Here is a 20507-nt window from a genome sequence, read left to right as displayed (position 1 = left end):
ATACTGCTGGTCAGAGTAGACAATACTGGTAAAAAAAAAGTCAGATCTGGCCAGTGGCAGTTTCTTGTGTGCTCTGTTGACTAATAGCAGGGATGCAGACCTTGTGGCCCTTCAGATGAAGTAAACCATGGAGTTCAATGCAGCTTAGACTCAGATAATGTGAAATCAGAAAGACCAATAAATCCCTTAATCCCCAAGCTCTGTAAGTGGTGCACGTAACTATTGATCAAAACAAAGCTGAAATGAGCAAAACAGTTTAAAAAAACAAGCATACATGACATGAGTATCAATAAAAACACGGATAAAATCAGTAAAGCTTTTCAAAAAAAGGGGGGATAATGAAACTATATGTCTGGTTAGGCTTGCTAGAATAATAAAAAAAAAGGTGTGACAGCAATGGGGAACCTACGTATAGCCCTCCAGATGTTAAACTACAACTCCAATCAGCCCCCACCAGCACAGGGTAATGGGAGCTATAGTATGGCAACATTTGGAGAACTTCAGGTTCCCCACTCTTGGGTTAAGTTTATCTGATTGAAGCCTTTGGCATCATTTTGCACTATGCAGGAAGAAGAAGAGCAATCCCTCAACTTGTATTTATTTCTGTTTGTGTATAGGCTGCCCTTGATGGTCAAATTCTAATAGCATGCATATCCAGCTGTGTCCTCCTTTTTGAAAAAATGAGATTCCCTGCTCACTGTTTGCATTGAACTGCTCATGGTGTCATAGCAGTTTCTCTAGTCTACACCAACTCCCAGGCAACGCAGTGTGGTTCACATTTAAATAAAAGTGGGCAGGGGCCAATCAAATGTTCCCTTCCCTTCCCTTCCCTCCCAGTTACTGACATCCCTGGCGATATGGGCATTTCAGAAAGAACCACACACTTGAGTCCACTCACTTGGTCCCTGTATTTGGACACTTAACAGCAGTGACAGAATATCTGCTTTGCATACAACCTCTGTCTAAGGATTGGGCCCAGAAAGGGGGGGGGGGCATACAAATGGAAAGCAGTGGTGGCGGCAAGGAGGAGAGGGTCCACACAGAGAGAGCCCTCCAAGCCACCCCACCCCCAAATAAACCTGGAGCTGGCACTGGTAATTTCCATACTGTTTGCAGACTATCTGAACAAGGCCTTAGTGTGACCCAGAACAAGAGATAAAAGTCCTGCAAGGATTTATTCTGCTGAACCAACCACATGTGACCATCGCTGTGCATATTTTAACAGATGCCCTGTATCTGCACGATAGCACAGAATGAACCTACATTATGGAAAGTTTTCTGTAGAAAGAAAATGGGGTGGGGGTGGGGTGGGGTGGTCTGTCTTGTCGAGGAGAGAAGCTGCCTTCTCCAGAACAGGGAAGGGGAACCTGGTACCTTATCGACGTTGTTGGGCTATAATTCCCATAAGCCTCAACAGACAGGGATGATGGGAGCTGTAGTCCAGCAACACATGAGGTTATCCATCCCTGCTCTGGAGGAAAGCCCCAACGTTGTAGAAAGCAGGTGATTAAAAAAAATACAACAGCCTAGCTATCAATAACACACAACTCGTAAGAACCAGCACTTATATGGATTTAAAAGCTTAATTTCATCATCTGAATTAAAAATAATCACTTTTTTGGGGGGGGACATGGCATTGAGGACATTCTTTTTAAAGAAAATGCACAAACACGCACACACTGAGAATTTAAGAAAAGGATTTGAACTGCAATCCTATGCACATTATCTGGATGTAAGTTGTGCTGGAAATAGAGCTTACACCTGAGTAGGCATTTATAAGAAGAAGAGAAGAAGAAGAGTTTGGATTTGATATCCCGCTTTATCACTACCCAAAGGAGTCTCAAAGCGGCTACCACTCTCCTTTCCCTTCCTTTCCCACAACAAACACTCTGTGAGGTGAGTGGGGCTGAGAGACTTCAAAGAAGTGTGACTAGCCCAAGGTCACCCAGCAGCCGCATGTGGAGGAGCGGAGACACGAACCCAGTTCCCCAGATTACGAGTCTACCACTCTTAACCACTACACCACACTGGCTCTCACTACACCACACTGGCTCTCATTTATAAGATTGCACTAGGAATTTCATTTATAAGATTGCACTAGGAAAAACAAAGTAGAACCGCAGGCTTCTCCATTGGTTCAACCAGCAGGTTAGCTAGAAAAGCTTTTCTTGATTAATGGAAGGGGCAGTTTAATTGCGACATGAATTTTAATCTGTGTGTCTGGAGAAGGGTACACTTTTTGAAGCTATTTTGGTTCTGGTACATCACAAGCCAAAGAAAAAGGGGGGGGAGTTAATTGTGGTACAGTATTTCCTTCTAGCATAGGCCATGTACACATTTCTGTTGATTGTGCACTCACAGCATTTCCAGTCCTGGGTTTTTAATCTGGGTTCACATGATGTTATCCAAAATGCATATGTATCCTGTACAGCATAGCTGCCAAGTTATCCCATTTTTAAAGGGATTTCCCCTTATGCTGAATAGGCTTCCTCGCAAGAAAAGGGAAAACTTGGCAGCTATGCTGTACAGTACTATAAGATACTACTGTTTGAGGAGATGTTTCTAAAACCAGCTTCACACCAATTAGAGTCTGTAAAGGTGTGAACACCTTTGCATAGGGTAAATACATCCTCACTCCCTGATGTGTACACAAACAGAAAAGGAATTGAGGCCAGTCTCCGCTGATGTGAACAGCTGGGGAAGGAAGAAGTATGAAATGCAGGGGGGGGGCGGGTCACACACACAACTTCTTCACTGTGCTCTATGGCAGTAATGTGAACATATTCATAGTGTGGCCATTTAGTAACTTCTCGCACAGTTCCTTCAATATCTCCATAAGGAATCTGTTGATGATTTTGTAATACGCAGGTTTACTTTATCTGCCTTTTAAGCAATTCATTGATTATCAGATCAACTAGAAAAACAAGTTAATTGGTTGGCAGCCCACGTTGCTAACATCTCTTGGCTTGCAATCTCAGCGTTCCCAGTAATCGTTAACTAACTTATCTGGAAGGGCTTTGGTGCTAACTTTTAGGAGCCACTAAAGGATATATTCTGTAAGTCTTTATACACCAGACAACCCCCCCCCCACATCCTCTTATTCCCCACCCCCTAGTTCTTTTGAGCAAGCTAGGCCTCGTTCTGCTGTTCTGCTTTGTTTTGCTGTTCAGAACTGGTTCAAATCTTGCTCCTTGCCTTAAGCTAAGAAGGGAACCTTAGGTAATATACTCTTTCTCAGCCTCTTCTCTCCCCAACCCTCAATAATATCAATTTACTTTGCAACAGCCCTACAGATATTTTGGGCTAAACCTCCCATCATGTTTGCCCTGCTACCAAAAAACACAAGTAGCTCCAGCCTGCCCATCAGTGCCTGCCTGTTTCTACTCCACCCTGAGCGTGCGCGCGCGCACACACACACACAAGCTTTGTAGAAGTTCAGAAGCAATTATACTAGTACACAGGAGAAAGTTAGGAAGAGAAATTAAGTGGTAGCCAGGACACCTGGGTCCTCTATAGTATTCTGATTTTTCACAATACATTAATAAAACCAACTAAATGTACTGCCAGCGTTTTGTCAGAAGGTCCCGTGGCAGGTTACAGCGATTTAAAGTTTAAGAATAAAAACAGTTAAAGCAAATTGCATTCACATGAATGGGGGAAGGAGCGCCTCTGAAAAATGCACATCTTGGGTGTCAAATGGCAGGGTAAAGAGATGTGTCTTCTGCATTTGTTGAAATCTGCACAGGGGATACTCCAGAGATACCTCTGCAGGGGGAGAGTTTCAAAACTTAGGGGCTGCCACAGAGAAGGCCCTGTCCTGGGTCATGCCCTAAACCAGGCATCCCCAAACTCGGCCCTCCAGCTGTTTTGGGACTACAATTCCCATCATCCCTGACCACTGATCCTGTTAGCTAGGGATAATGGGAGTTGTAGCCCAAAACAGCTGGAGGGCCGAGTTTGGGGGTGCCTGCCCTAAGCTTATGTGGGGAAAGGAACTACCAAGAGGGCCCCCTCTGTTGATCTTGACACCTGGGAGGGTGCGTAGGGAGAAGCGCTCTTTCAGGTATTTGGGGCCTAAGTCATTTAGGGCATTAAACACTAATGTGGACACCTTGAAGTAGCAGCTGATGCAGACCTGGAAAGCTCAAGTCCAAGAGGGGTGTAGCAACTAGAAAAGGAGGTGCATTTTTAACCCTATAGAAGGGAGAAAGAGCTTTTGCTTCTGCCCGCACATCACCTTTCTGGACATAAGCCTTGGGCTGAGAGACGCCAGCAGTCCTGCCTCCAACTCCTCTTTCCCCGTCCACCTTCTTTGCATGCAATGCAAAGCAACCCCAGCAAGTGTTTGGCTCCAGGGCAAGAAAAGCGAAGGAAAGGACACAGGCAGGCCTCAGTTACTCCACCCCTCCTTGGCTTATCCATTAGAGGGTAATTTATTTATTACATTTACATCTCTCCTTTGCTCCAAAGAGCTCAAGGTGGCACACTCGGTTCTCCTTCTCCCCACTGTATACTCACAACAACTCTGTGAGGTAGGTTAGACTGAGTGATAGTGAGCTTCATGGCTGAGGGTCTCAGTCCTACACTCTAACCACTACACCACACTGCCACTGGTACATTCTCTCCCACACCCTTCTCTCACATCCTCCAGGGCCAAAACCTCCCGGCCACTGCAGAAGGAAGGACCCTAAACTGAGTCCTGGCTCAAATTAGGGCCACACCAGCCTTTGCCAACCAGGTGCACTTTTGGCCAAGATGCGTCTTGGCCAAAAAGTCCAATCAACCCCATTCAGCACAGGATGATGGGAGTTGTAGTCCAACAATCTGGAAGGTTGGTGAAACATGGCCTGCACAGTGGTCCTGCGTTTGGGGTTTGCTGCTGTTGTGGGCATGTGTTGTTGGGTCGTTGTTTTTAACTATCTTCTCTGCAGCTGGCATTTGCCCTACAGCCCAGGCAGGTGCTGCTCCTGTGCTTCGACCCAATAGACATTATGCATGCATGCACGGTGCATGCAGAGGCAATGGAGGGCTCAGCCTGCCCTTCTGCCTGAGTCACCGGGACGTGTCAGAGCAGGGCTTGTTTGCTAACCCTGAGCCGAACGGCATTTCAAGAAGCCTCAGCTGTCGGCAAGCTGCTGCATACTCCCCCAATCACCCCCCTCACCCTAGAGACTGATAAAGGACCCCCTCCAGCTGTTAAGACAGAAGTCTATTTAGTGATCCAAGCATCCTGGACAATGATCCTTGCCTCTCCCCAGTGCAAAAGGTGGGGAGGGGACGCAGGAACATTCCTTACAGAAGTCAGATCACTGGTCCATCTGTCTCTGTGATTTCTACACTGACTAGGAGCAGCAGTCGAGACTGAGAGTTGGTGAGATATGTGGGTTAGAGCACTGGGAGACCAGGGTCACATCCCCACTCGGCCAGGAAGCTCACTGGATGACCTTGGGCCAGTCACGTGCTCCCAACCTACTGCACAGGGTTGTTGTGGAGATTGATTGAGGGGGAGGGGGGAGAAAACCACACATGCCACCTTGAGCTCCTTGGACAAAAAGGAGGGATATAAATGCAGCAAATAAATAAATTCCAGGCTGTGATCTCCCTCAGCCCAACCTGCAGATACTGGGGACCACACCTGGGACTTTCAACAGGCAAAGCTATGACCTTTCCCCAAAACGAAACAAATGTAAGACTCTGGTCATCAAAGTTCAGAAAAATGGCCAATTTAAACAGGAACATTAGAAGCTGCCTTTTAATGAGTCAGACCTGTAGTTCATCTAGTTTAGTATTTGACAGCAACTCCCCAGAATCGCAGGCAGGGAGCCTCTCCCAGCCCTACTTGAAGATGCTGGGGATTGAACCAGAGACATTTCAGCAGCCCCTTAATCTAAAACAGCTTCCCACCAGCAATTCAGTGACTAGATGCCACAGCAATCCTTGATACCAGTTCTGTCCCCCATTTCCAACCGGGCAACAATATTGCAGGCGCTAATAAAACCAGCCTTATACCATCTGGGACTTGTACACCAGGTCATCCTCCAACATGATATAAGCCACCACTTCAATATGGGCCCATATTAGACACTGGAAACGGCAACATTCAGAAACCAGTGGGAGACAACTTCCCTCTCCCAGGATACTCTGCTGATGACCTCAGTCAGCCACCAGGCTTCAGCATAAAAGACTTCCAAAGGGAGGCTGCCAGATGAAAGTGCTGAATGAGAATTGATCAGCAAATCTGATTCTATTCAATTTGGGCTTAATCAGAACTCCGGGTTTCTTTCCTACCGCAGGTGTTGAATTAGCACAGTATATAGCTGGTAATGTACCGTAGTATTACTGTCAGTAACCGCTGCTGCGAAAAAGGACCCTTAAGTTTGTGTAATTTCGCGACAAAGTTCACAAAAGCACATCTTTGTCCTCTGCGATAACTAAGCAGTGAGGGAAAATAACACTGACCTGTTTTGCTCACATAGAATAAAGAAGGGTAGATAACATTTCAGGGGAATCCAACACCAAAAAGAGCTTGGGCCCAGATCATACTGTGGTGGTGGATGCTGCCCCAGAAACTTGGGGGTGAAACCTTGGCAAGGTAAATAGGCTGGGGGTGACCAGGGGGGGCTGCACAATGTGGGACAACAGCCCTACCCGGTGGGCGATAACTTTTTCAGTTATGTGGACTACTCTTCCCAGAGACACACAGCCGGCACTTACTTTGCTCGCTTTTTTGGTATCGAAAGGAGGTCATTTTGTGGCTCCCCCAAGGAGGATTTGTTTTACTTTTTTAATGCTGTTTTTACTGCAGTTTCACTATTTGGAGATTTTTTTAAAAATTACAATTTTAATGCAACACAAGTTTTTGAATTATTCTGGTTTTTTATTATGGGTAGCTGACCTTTGACTGAAAGGCAGGGTGCAAACCTTTTTAAAAGTAAATGAAAGATATTGTGACTGTGTGTGTTGAGGGGGAGGGGGAGTTGGGGGTCAAGGTGAGCATTCCCAGAACAGCGCTTCCCACCGAAGAGGGGCAGGGTATAAGACAGAGCAGTCCTTGGAGCCACAGAGGCTGTGTCTGTCGGGTGTGTACTGTGGACGACTGCCTGTCAAGGCTCCTCTCTCTCTTGACAAGGTCTCCTGCCCTCAGCTTCCAGGAAAATGGGGAAGAAGGGTAGCTTTGGCAGGGGGCAGCTGGGCACAGCCCCAAAGAATCTCAACCACGTCGCTGTGTTTGCCCCATGCAAATCCAGCGTGCGTTCAGCTAATTCCTGGCATCACTGTGCGGATTAGGGTCCCTGCAGCCACCGCTTAAGTCAGGCCAGAGAGATCTTGCAGGTTGGGGGGGGGGAAGACTCCTGGTCAGGAGCTTGCCCCCCAAATCTCTACCGATCACCGCCCCCCCCCCGGCAATTCTCCAGAGTGCCTACCTTGAAGCTGCTTGAACCTGCCCTCCAACACGTTGGCGTACTGGACTGCATTGATAAATGCGGCCGGGGAGAGCTCAGGAGGGGGAGAAGGACCCTGGATCACCTCCAGCAGTTCTGGATCAGGTTCGTACATCCTTGCGTCTCGGGTACCTCCACTTGGACCACCACGGCAGCCCCCTGCCCGCCCACCCACCCCGAAAAAAAACCAACCGCAGTTGGGCCCAGGTAGCAGGAAGCGAAGCTCCAGCACCTTGGTGTGAGTTGAGTGTTTCAAGAGAGTTTTGCTGCCCCCTTCCAGGCGAGGGCGGCAACCCTGGGAAATTTACATAAAAACAGGTTGGGTTGCTCTGAATGGTGTGTGTGTGTGTGTGTGTGTGTGTGTGTGTGTGTGTGTGTGTAGAGTACATTCACAGAGCCCAGGCAGACATGGAAAGGGGAGGGGAACGGGTTGGGCAGTCTGCCCACACACACACATACAATTCGATAGTCTGAAAAACTAGCAAATCTCAGCATTGGGGGTTAGCCAAAGCTCTTATTGAATAGGGCTCAGGGCTCTACCCTCAGCACCAGACCAGGATGGGTGAAAGGGCACTGGGGCTCAGGACTACTGGATCCTTTCTCTACCCCCCCCCCTTCTAAGAGGGGACTAATGATTCTGGATCTTGCCGAGGTAAGTTTATAAAAAAGATAAGATAGGGTTGTATCTAACTAAAGTTGATTCCGAACCAAATTTAGCCATACCCGTTCATGTCAATGGGTCTACTAAGAGTATGAATAACATTGGAAACAGCCCATGGGGGGGGGCGCTGAGGTCTCTTCTTCTCTTGCTTGACTTATCCTTGACCTCCAGCCTCAGGTGTGCAGTTTCTTTTTCTTTTTAAGATATCACTACTACGTTTACATCCCTCTTTTCCTCCAAGGAGCTCACCCCGCCCCAAACATTTAATCCTCACAACAATCCTGTGAGTTAGGTTAGGCTGAGAGACAGGGAGTAGTGACGCAAAGTTACCCTGTGAGCATGTTGGGTGAGTGGGGGCAGGATTTGAACCCTGGGGCCCCCAAGTCCTAGTCCAGGGGTCAGCAACCCTTTTCAGCCGTGGGCCGGTCCACCATCCTTCAGACCATGTGGTGGGCCAGACTATATTTTTTGGGAGGGGGGAATGAATTCCTATGCCCCACAAATAACCCAGAGATGCATTTTAAATAAAAGCACACATTCTACTCATGTAAAAACACCAGGCAGGACCCACAAATAACCCAGAGATGCATTTTAAATAAAATGACACATTCTACTCATGTAAAAACATGCTGATTCCCGGACCGTCCGTGGGCCAGATTGAGTAGGTGATTGGGCCGCATCCGGCCCATGGGCCTTAGGTTGCCTACCCCTGTCCTAATCTGACATCTCTAACCACTGCATCACACTGGCTCTCATGCAGTACTTTGTAAAAGAGCAAGTAATAATCTCTAGTCCTGTCTTTGTCTCCTGTATTCTCCTGTATTTGGGAGAGCTGGGTTTAAAGACACCTAGAGCTATCCCATGGCCTAAGAGAAACCCCTCTCCCCCTCTTTGCCTGGTCCTCTTCCCCAATCTGTAAAATGGGGAGGGTTAGCTGGCCATCATAGTTTAGTCCCTAGAACTGTTTTATCTGCAGAACCTACAGGTGAAACAACAGAAACACAAAATCTTTTGAGCATGTGCAAAGTACCTTATTCTGAGACATGAGGTGGGACTTGGGGATCTGGGACTGTGGGTTTTTGGCCTTCATAGCAAGAAGCAGGTGATCTTGCTGGCACACAAATGGGGGAAGATAGAAAGCAGGGTAGGGAAGGAACAGGACAGCTGGTTTCCTAGCTATTCCAAAAAAGAGAGGGGGTGCTAGACAGGGACGGATGAGCTCACCCAGCCGCCAGGGTCAAACAATGCAGGATTTGCATCCCATTGTCTGTTTTGTGTGGCTGTCAGGCTGGGCCATGAATCCTCCAGGCCTGCCATTACCCATGTGGGGCCAGCAAAGTTGACTCTTTGGCCCTATATCTGCCTCCCTGTTTCCCCCTCAGAAAGCTGTTTCTCCCAGTCATCCAAACAGGGACAAGGCTGCAAAGGTCTAATGCAGATTCACAGTTTTGTTGTGTATGCTTCTGGAGTTACGCAGGGCTCTTCTTCAGGTCAGATGTGGAAATTCGACAGTTAGGAGGCATGGCCATCTGCTAAGTTTCATCTGTCATTAGTTGGGGCCTTATTCATCTGAACCAACCCTGCACTCCAGAATGGGCTTTTCAAATGCAAGGCCCGGCTTTTGAGCCCTTCACATAATCAGTAAGAAGAGAACATCTCTGAACAAACACTCTCCACACCCAGCAAGCACAGGACGCTTTCACAGGGACTTAGGAGGACAGACATTCCAGGTCAGGCTGGGATTTGGTTACGGAGAGCAATGGGTGGTTGAAGTCTGCCAGTCCAACCCCCCACCCCTTCTTGATTATGTTCTCCAAACTCTCCACAACAACCCTGGTTCATCTGTTTTATATTTTCTTGCACGATGGTTCCCCCACCACCACTGTGAACATATCTGCTTGCAAAAGAGCTCTGTGGAACTCAAAGCAGTTAGAACGGCAAGCCATATTCACACTGTACATTTTAAGTGCTGTGATACCACTTTATACAAGACTTGTTAGGAGACCGTCGTCCCCGTCCTCTCCCACAGCCACAATTCCCAGAATCCCCTGTGAAGAGCCATTGTTGGCGAAACCACTCTGAGTATCATAGCCCTGTGAGGGAAATAGGGATCACCTCACAACTCTCAGCACCCTGAAACAAGCGACATTTCCCAGAATCCTTTGCGGGGTGTGTGTGAAAGCCATCACAGTTTATGAAAGGGAAGCATAGTGCTTTAAATGTACGCTGTGCATGTGGTCCAGGGTTTCAATCTCCGCTCAGCCACCAGGTGACCTTGAGCCGGTCACTGCCTCTCAGCCTAACCTACCTCACCGGGTGGTTCTGAGGGGGCGACAGCCATGTAAACCACCTTGAGCTCTTTGGAGGGGAAAGTGAGATACGGATGTAGTTAAACGATTAAGAACAGAAACAATAAATTCCTCCTCCGGCAACCCAAAGCAATTTGACAGAGAAACAACCGCCTTGCCCTTGATCTTCAGCAATGACTGGAACTCCCCACACGCATTAAACACACACCCAGGGTGCCCCCCACCCCCGCCGCCACCACTGGCTTCCAGTATTTCCTGCCTGCCTGGCCGCCCCACCCTGCTTGGTATCATCCCAAACTGTCATTAAGCGACTGTTTACTGACTCTCCCAGGCCGCCTTTCCCTCGCAATCCGCCCCCCAGCCGTTAACAGGGCTGGAGAGGCTGAGGTAGCGGCAGAGTTTAGCAACTGCAGGAAACTGCTGGGTACGAAATCAGGCTCTTGGTCCATCATCCAGCAGCTCAAGGTGTGGGGTTTGGCAGAGGCCCTCAGGATGGGGGGTGGTTCCAGATGGGGAGGCAACCCCACCTGGAGATGCCATGCCATTGGGGATTGAACCTAGGACCTTCTGCAGATGCTCCGTTACTGAACTGTGGCCCTTCCCCTGGTGCTCATTTTGGGATTACTCAAGGCTACACTTGTCTGTGCCAGAGATAGCCTTTGGTAGCCCAGCTCCAAGGCCGGCCTGCTGCGTCCTTGGCTTCTGCCTCCGTTTGGCTATCTCGTGTTTGCTGGCACTTTCCCCTTGCGGGTTGTGGTAGATAACGATCCCAGTCCCTCATAAAGCCAATCTACCCTTCGCAAAGAAAGGGGGGGGAATCCCAGCGTCTAAATGCAAATCACAACGCAGCATCAAGAGCAAAAGGCTGCAAGTTGGAGGTCTGAGGCACCAAAGGGTTGGGGGGGGGAGTATCCCTATCCCAGCAAAGTATTGGGGTTGCTTTCAAAAGGTAAGGGAGAAATGTGATTTTCATCAAAATCAGGGTGCAATGCTAAGCATGCTTACTTGACAGCGAATTAGGTTGAGATTTGATCTAGAGAAAATAAATTTAGGATGGGAGCATTCATTTTAAATCTTCCATTACTTATCATTCAGAAATTTGGGGACACCTCTACCCTAAAATGCCCTGTTTCCTCTCCACAGTCACCCCCCCCAAAAAACAGGGAACATTTTACATATTGCATCTTTGCTGTTATTATTTTGGGTGCTCATAATGATTTTAAACAATTTATTGTAAGCATTGGGAGCAGTTTTGTTCCATTGTTTTCCAATGTTTTGCTAGTTGAACTTCTCTTGTAATGGTTGGATAAAAATGCATTGTTATATTTTATGGTAATTGATTTTAACTGTTTTGCAATTGTACTTTTCATCATGAATTTTTCCCACTGAATTGAACTGTTATACCACAGGGTCACAAATGTGGCACCCATAGAGGCCTTCTCTGGTACCCACAGGGAGCAACCCCCCCCCCTCAACAAAAAACCTGGCTTGAAACAAGCATTCCAAGCATTCCAACAGAACAGGATACACTGTGTGAATGCCAACAATTTATAGTGTGCAAATGTCCCCATGGGTCCAAGAACAATGGTGACCCCTATTTTCCATGATTTCCCATTGTATAATGTTGTTGTTTACGTGCCCTAGAAAAGTAGTATACAAATGAAAAAGCAGGCAGGCTGGGTTTTACATAGTTTCTGTTCACTTCAGTAGGGCTTGTGCAAGGAGGTAGAGGACCACCCTGGGGCATTCTGCCTTCAGGGAAGGGCTTTAGCTCAGTGGTAGAGCATACAGTGGAACCTCTACTCACATACGGAATCCGTTCCGGAGGTCCGTTCATGAGTCAATCTGGGTCGTTGGGAGAAGCACTGTTCTGCACATGTGCAGACGGCAGCAGACGCTTCTGTGCATGTTCAGTCGGCAGAAGCCACTTCTGCGCGTGCACGAATCACGACAAACCCATTATTTACTTCTGGGTTTGCCGCGGTCGCGAGTTGGATTGTTCGTGAGTAGGGGCAGTAGTAAGTCAAGGTTGTACTGTACACCAATTCATAGACAGGACAAAACAATATACACAGATCAGTAAGCGAAGTATCAGAATTAATTAGACAAAACCACTACCAACAATTACAATCAATCATTTAAATCAGGGGTTTCCAAACTGTGGTCCACGGGCCATTCAGGAGGTCCACGGTGTGTCTGTGGATTCGTGATTAAAGAGTCAGCACATCCATCACATTAAATGTTCATATTGCTTATTAACTGTATTCCTATGGCTTTTGAATACTGTGTACTGCTGTACAGTGGTACCTCGACATACGAATGCTTCGACTTCTGAAGGTTTCGACTTACGAAGTCGACAACCCCGGAAGTGCTTTCGCCGCGCCTGCGCAGAAGCAGCGCACGGGGTCCGCACATGCGCAGAACGGGCACTTCGACATCCGAAAACCTTGACTTACAAAGAGCGCCATGGAACGGATCGTCTTCGTAAGTCAAGGTACCACTGTACAGTATTACAATTTGCATTATATGGAATCAAACTGTAATCTAAGATATAATAAATAATACAATTAAAAATCACCCAGAACCTAGCACAGCACATTATAATCACTACAACAGGCAGACAAATCCTCCAGACCCTCAGCAAATGTTCAAGTGGTCCATGGCGGGGGGTTGGGGGGGTTGGGAACCACTGAAACTGGGAACCACGGATAAATCATTATAAGCAGCTAGTGCAATAATGGCAAAAACATGATATATGAAATGGTTCCACCCCAAGTTAGTGGTTACACACACACACCCTGAAATAGCAAGAGCAGGTGGAGAACTGGGGTAAACACACTGCAATTAGGAGTTAACAATGGAAAGCTGTAACAAAATGCTACAGTGGGGAATGCTCCTGTTTAGCATTTCTGCCAGTGTAGGTGGTATGGTTTTGGCTATGTACTGTAGTGGCACTCATCCCTGAACATCACCAATAAATGGAATGCCCTGCTGATATTCCTGTGGGCCCATGTCCCTGTCTTCCTTAAGGAAAGTACCCCCAAGCTGAGACTTTGACTGGATTCATGCATGTAGGAGGTGCCTCATTCTTTGGAGCTGGTCTAAGCACAGCAGCCACCCACCCAGCCATGTAAACAGAAAAGCAAGGCCATCTGCACTGGGAGCAAAGTGCAACAGGCAACCAAGAGTGACAGGCAAGAGAAAGGAGAGAAGGAACACCACTTTGGGCTCTTGGGAGCCAGCTGGATTCAACTGCTGTGTGTTTCAGTTTTCCCCAAGAACGAACAGTACAGCACTGGGATTGGATCTGGAGAACCTCCCTTCCACGTCTCCAAAGTCTCTGCCACAGACTCTTGGTATAAAATTTGGGCAAGCCAGCCTCACTTTCCCTATCGGACAAATGGAAGGAAGAGAAACCTGACTTTCTGGTGCTAGGTGAAAGAACAGAGCCAAGAGTGCTAGAAAACTGTTTCAATTAAAAGGAAGGGAAAGCACCACTGATATAAGTGATCAAAAACATTTTAGCAGTGCCAAAGAAGCTGTGTGAAATATAAGAGCCACGATTCATTGAATGGTGCACTGGAACATGAGCTGAGTGCCTCTCCACAATACAGCAGTACCTTGGGTTACAAACGCTTCGGGTTACAAACGCCGCTAACCCAATAGTAGTTGCTCCAGGTTGCGAACTTTGCCCCAGGATGAGATCGGAAATTGCACGGTGGCGGCACGACAGCAGCAGGAGGGCCCATTAGCGAAACCAGGCCTCAGGTTAAGAACAGTTTCGGGTTAAGAACGGACCTCCGAACAAATTAAGTTCGTAACCCGAGGTACCACTGTATAAGCCTAGGAAGACTCTCTACCTAAACGTCAGTTTGCAAGCCCCTGCAAAGGTGGAGAATATACCCATAGCTCTGCCTAAGGAGTTCCTTCCTAGGAACACGTGGCAGACTTAACATTCAAATCATCCTGTACAATGGTGTCACTCTGCCGTTCCAAAGGCTGCCTACAACTCCCATCAGACTTTGGGGCACTGTGTGCTTGTTACAAGGCTTCCCCTTGCAGCTGCTGTCAAGACTATTCTGTTCCTGTGCTGCAACCACTATGACGCAATAACTTTATTTGTGTGTTTAGGAGAGAAGAGGACAGAGTGGCATGAAAGTTCAAGAGCCAATGGGTCGAAATTTATTTTACTCCTTGGATACTTTTCAGTAAAAGCTGGACGGAAATATCTCCCCCACCTCTCTCCTTTTCAGTGTCCTTGACTATCAATGATGCCAGGATTTTTCAACCTACTTTTCTAAAGTTGTCCTGCAAGTATTCCCTATTTTTCCTAGTTAGCATGCAGCCTCCACTCAGTTGCAGGATTTTAAATTTTGTATCTGTTTGCTACCCTGGGCAACTTGGGGAGGAAGGATGGATATCAATTCAGTAAATAAAATCATCCTCACCCATTCTTACCTTGCTCCTACCCCAATCCACATTCCAGCCTTCAAATGAGTGAACACAGTTGAGTTGTTAACCTGGCTTGCACTAGCAAAGTATTGGGGGGGGGCTCTCAATCAACTTTTAAAAAATGGTTTCTGACTTTGCTTGATTTCCCCTCCATAAGAACCTAAGAGGACCCCTGAAGCTGGATCAGACCAAAGGGGGTTCACCTAGTCCAGCATCCTGTTTCTCACAGTGGCCAAGTAGGTGCCTGCAGGAAGCCTGCAAGCAGGACGTAAGGGCAAGAGCACTCTCATTTTTATATATAATTTTATTTTTCATTTTCAGCTTTTACAAATATTGTGACAAGAAAACCCTAATCTTTACAAATCTACTTTACCTTCCCATTGACTTCATTCCCTTCCTTTCTGCCATTATTTTATGCCTTTTTCTTACTGCATCTCCAATTCAAACGTATTTACAAAAAATTCTCTTATTTTCTCTTAATTGCTGCAAGAGCACTTTCCTGATCGGGTATTCGGAGTCATGGCGCCTTCGATCCTAGAAGTAATACACAGCCAGTATGACTAGTAGCCTTTGACAGCCCCAGCCCCCATGTATTTTGGGGAAGTACCATGTACAAATTTAATAAATAAAATAAAACTAAATAAGCCCACCCACTTGCCTCCATTTTATCCTCACAGCCACCCTGTGATGTAGATTAGGCAAGAAAAAGTTACGCTCTGCACATGCTCATTGCTTCCCTTGTCAGAAGGCCAAACTGTCGCAATGCAAACAGTGCCAGGGAAGCTCAGCCTTGGCAAAACAACAAGCTCCCTGGCACCCCTTTACCTGCCAGCGCCTTGATGCGAGAGCGCTCGAAAAGCCGGGCCGAGCTGTTCTCATTGTCCCAGTCTTCGTCGGCCACTTCCCAGCGGTTGTTGATGTCATTGTACTGCTGCTGGATCTCCAGGCTGTCGTAGTCGGTAGGGGAGAGGGTGCTGCTCATGGCGATTTCGGCAACGGGGCCAACGTCCACCTTGAAGTGAAAGAGGGAACAGTGAGGGCCTTCAGGCACAAGGGCAACTCATACCTAACCAAGTATTCCTTTACGTTCATTCTAAAAAAATGTATATACAGTGACACCCCGGTTGTTGAACATAATCCGTTCTGGAAGACCGTTTGACAACCGAGGCTGCGGCTTCTGATTGGTTGCAAGAGCTTCTTGCACTCAGCGGAAGCCGCGTCGGACGTTCGAGTTCTGAGGAACGTTTGAAAACGGAAGCATTTACTTCCGGGTTTTCGGCGTTCGAGAACTGAAACGTTTGACAATGGAGGCGTCCGGGAACCGAGGTACCACTGTACGTTGATCTCTAACCCTTTAGGAGCCACAGATCCTCAGCTTTCTTAGGTGACATACATGCTATCCCGTTAAAGTACATTCAAACCATGTTCCTTCTCTCAAAGAAGTCTGGGCATTTTAGTTTACCCCTTAGAGATTTAAAATTCCCAGCAACCCTTAACAAACCTAGTGCCCAATAAGATACCTATCTGCGGGTCACTGACACAAAAGCTCCGCTCACATACAGTACTATGTAAGAGAATGAAAGTTCACTGTTTCCCCTCCCTTCTTTCAATTTCCTCCCCCCTTTCTCCACACTTCTCTTTGCCCCTCAACAAACTGAATGCCATTGACCTGTAAGGAGACACTGCGATTTGAAAACAGAGACACTGAATGTACATTGGTCACTCATGAAAAATAAAATATACTAAATCACAAAACTCAGAACTCTTGTTGTGGGCAGGGAGTACTTTGAATGTGCTTTAAAGGTAGAGTGTACGCAGCCTTATAGGGAGTCACCTTATACCTGGTTCCTAGCTCAATTACACCCACACTAATAGCAGCAGCAGCTCTCCAAGGTTTCAGGCAGGCAGACTGACTTGCCTGGAGATCTCAGGGACTGAACATTGGGGGGGGGGCTTCTGGCTGCAACACAGATGCTCTACCACCGAGTCACATCCCTTCTTCCCCTGGCATAGTATTTTCTACGCTGACTCTATCCTGAGGACAGCTTGGTTCGTTAAATCTCAGGGTCATGGGTTTGAGCCCCACATTGGGCAAAGGATTCCTGCACTGCAGGGGGTTGGACTAGATGACCCCGTGGTCCCTTCCAACTCTACAACCCTATGATTTTTCAGGAGAGAAAAAGGAAAGGGAGCCTGAAAAGCTGCCTGCTAAGATTTAGGGGGGAACAGGAGAGTAACAGTCATAGCTTCACCCGAAGAATCCTTGGAAGTGTAGTTCATTAAGGGTGCTGAGAATTGTTAGGAGACCCTCATTCCCCCCACAGAACTACAATTCCTAGAGTCAGGGGTGCCAACTTGACTAAAATATCGGGTGGGGTCCAGTAAGCCCCGCTCCACATAATTAATTACATGATGTGGTGCACACACACACACCATTTGAATGGCAATGCCCTTTTTTAATTAAAAAAACAATTTTCATTAGATTTTCACTTACAAATCAATCATATCAAACCAATTATTCCAAATTATACAACTATATATCTATTAAACCAAATATTATGCCGAATTATTGAATGGCAATGCCCATTATTGGTGGGGGGGGGCCTTACTTCTATAGGCCAGGTCCTTGAAAGGGTCCCTATAGGCATCGCAGCGCATAGGTGTTAAGATCCATAGGAATCTTATCCGTAACCAACTGTAGGGAGAAAAAGGGCAGAGGAAACCTGCCCTACACCACATCGAGACTATTCATCCGCCTAGCTCAGTTCTGGCATCAGCTCTCCAAGGTCCCAGCAGAGATCCTTCCCACCACCAGATTCACTAACGGAACGGAAAACCTTCAACATGCAGAACAGGTGCTCTGCTAATGAGCTGCAGTTGCTCTCTCCAAAGGCCCTTTGTGCAGTTTTATTATTAATATTAATTGGACTTGTTAATTGCTTGTTGCTCAAAGGTCTCCAAGCAACTTACATTTGAAAACATAAGCATAAATATGCTCGGTGCTTCTACTTGGGATAGCGTCAGTGAAGGTGCCAGGTGGATCTTACTGTTTCCAATCTCTCTATCTATCTCTCTCTCTGCCCCTCCCCTGCCTGCATTTAGGAAAAATGACTAAGGTTTCCTGAAACACCTTCCAGATGAGCAAATTCATCATGTCATGCAGCGCCGTTCATCAGAAGCATCAGATGAAATGGACTCTTATCCCACAAAAGCTTATTATGCCATATAAAAGGTTTTCTCGTCTTCAAGGCGCTACGGGATTCTCAGTTGCTTTCGTTGCAGCAGAGAAACACAGCTAGTCCTCTGGAAGCCTTTTAGACTGTGCACATTTTTTTTAAAAAAAGTTGTAAAATCAGCTTTTGGCGAAGAGAGAGAGTGAGAGAGAAAGAGAAAATAGAGCTTGCAGTGATGTGGAAAATGTTTAAATCCAGCCAGCATGCATAGGGATTTTTGTGGTGCTGCCACAACCCCCCAAAGTTAGAATATTCTCAGACGGACACACACAAACACAGAATACTCAGTGAAATTTTTAAAGGAAAATTCTCAAAATGCAACATAATCTCTCTGTGTGCGTTCACAAATCCAAACGTGCTTCAATTTTATCTGCACTTAGTACTTTACAAAATGCTTTCCATAGGCCTCAGCGCATTGCCAGTAATTCTTTAAGCCGGGGTGGAGAATCTCTGGTCCGGGGGCCAAATGTGTCCCTCCAGGCCACTCTACTTAGCCCACGGTGGCCCTCCCTCCCTGGGCCACATCCCCTCCTCAACCACATCCCTCTCTCTCCAGGCTGCTCCCTTAATCAGCTATTAACCACCCCTTGGACCAATCCAACCAGTCTGCTCCTACTAATTTCATCAGCCATGATGTGCAGGAATCAAGAGGGCACGGTGTCAGCCTCACTGCCAAAAACATTCTGCTCACATCCTCCAGCTGCAGCAACTGAAACTGAAGCTGTCATAAATTCTTTGATGGTGCACCAGCGACCTCCAATGGACCGGGCCCAATTGTGGCATCCAATTCAGCATGATTCAAAGTGATGTTGCCTTCAAAATGGCAAGCAAATCTCACACACAGGACTGGTTTCCTTGTCCGAACCAGCCAGTTTACTACTCTAAACAGCTCTGCTGGGCAATTCCCCAGTTGACGCCATGTAGCAGGACCGGCTGTGTGTTCATACCTGTTCGGTCAGACTGACTGCGCTCTAGCCAACACCCAGTCCAATTCATTGCCTGAAGCTCCTCAGAAAACCAAGCAGCATCCTGGACTCCATGTGGCTGGAGCGAGTCCTTCTGTGCAGTCCTGTCTGTCTGTCCCCAGGCCACACACCCAACCAGTCTTGCTCTGCACCGTCTTCAAGGGTTTTTGCCTGGCTGGAATATGTTCCTGAATAGCCCTGGGCAATGTATCAATACATTGCCCAGGCGTCCCCAAACTTCGGCCCTCCAGATGTTTTGGACTACAATTCCCATCATCCCTGACCACTGGTCCCGTTAGGTAGGGATCATGGGAGTTGTAGGCCAGAGTGCCACAGTTTGGGGATGCCTGAAACCCGATTAGAGTTAAAATCACGGGACTAGTTTCAGAAATTTCCCATCAGGCAATGTATTGCAAATCCCTGGCCCCGCTTGCTGCCAGCATTGCATCCTTCAAAAAGGCCACCTGATGCTCGCCCACTCCCTCTGCGGCCCAGCTGCCGGCCTCGGGAGTGGGGCTGGCCTGCCTGCCTAGCCAGAGCCTTGGTTTCCTTCTCTGGCCACACAAGCATTAGCAGGCTGCTTCCTTCTCACACCGAGCAGAACAATGGCTCCTGGCAGCTGGTGCTTGCGCAGCAACAGATTATCGGGCTGAGTTGCAGCTGGTGGTTCTGGGGAGAATGGCAGTTCTGCGGTGTTGTGCCATGTGGCACATCGGCTGATGCGCTCTGCCTGGGGCAGCGCAACCCGCCCAGTCTCAACAGGCAGAAGCTGCGCACGGTGACGCTAATCGTCTCCGAGGCCAGCAACTGCCTTCTTCCTTCCCGACATCGCAATATGCCACCATATTGTGAAGTTTCGCTGGCAAGGCATTACGATGCTGAAAAGCAGGTATCGCCCAACCCTGCCTTTGAACTCTATTAACACCCCCTTGCTCGTCTGGATGTAAAAATCTGCCCCCACTCACCACTGGCTCACGGACTCCGGAAGGTTGCCCAGCCTTAAGGGAATGCAGAGCTCAGGCTGAAAATGGCTCCTCACCTCTGCCTTGGAGGAACCTCTCCTAAACCTCCCCACCTCCCCAGGTCTGCTTTGCATCTGTGGCTCTCATCTGCTATCTTCAGACAGGCCTCGTTTGTCATGACTCCTCTGCTGAAACAGACAGCTTTTCTATTTACACTTTCACAGGGGGGTGGGGGGACAGGACACCGTGACCATCTGGCCTCCTGTCTGTCTGGTCTTCTTCAAAATGATGGATTGTGACGCTGCATCCCAAGTCCACCCAGAAATTCTCCAGCAGAATGACTTTTGCTTTGCTTCTATTCAAGCTCTCTAACCTGCTCAGATTTTGGCAGGGAATTTTAAGATTTACCCGGGGGGTCTATGTTGTGACGTGGGGTTTGTGATTTCAGCTCTCTTGACAAAACATGCTGGAGACAGTTCTCTA

The 20507-nt window shown here is 47.6% G+C and overlaps 1 protein-coding gene across 2 annotated transcripts in view; it reads right to left on the bottom strand.

Annotated features, from left to right (window-relative positions):
- The window catches only part of SPTBN2 (spectrin beta, non-erythrocytic 2), a 111450-nt gene that overhangs the window by 46363 nt on the left and 44580 nt on the right, over positions 1-20507 (bottom strand). Inside the window, exons 3-5 of one of the 2 annotated variants that reach the window (XM_035099449.3) lie at positions 15690-15876; positions 10841-10851; positions 7425-7518 (exon numbers count right to left, since the gene is read on the bottom strand). In XM_035099449.3, coding sequence (XP_034955340.3) covers positions 7425-7518; positions 10841-10851; positions 15690-15846 — 262 coding nt within the window. In that variant the 5' untranslated portion in view covers positions 15847-15876. The remainder of the gene's footprint in view (positions 1-7424; positions 7519-10840; positions 10852-15689; positions 15877-20507) is intronic. The other variant, XM_088660108.1, reaches the window with a different exon arrangement.

Source organism: Zootoca vivipara, chromosome 16, assembly GCF_965207765.1.
Source record: "Zootoca vivipara chromosome 16, rZooViv2.hap1.1, whole genome shotgun sequence".
NCBI lineage: Eukaryota > Metazoa > Chordata > Lepidosauria > Squamata > Lacertidae > Zootoca > Zootoca vivipara.
Note: the sequence above shows the minus strand (reverse complement) of the source record. Positions and strands in the feature narration are given on the sequence as shown.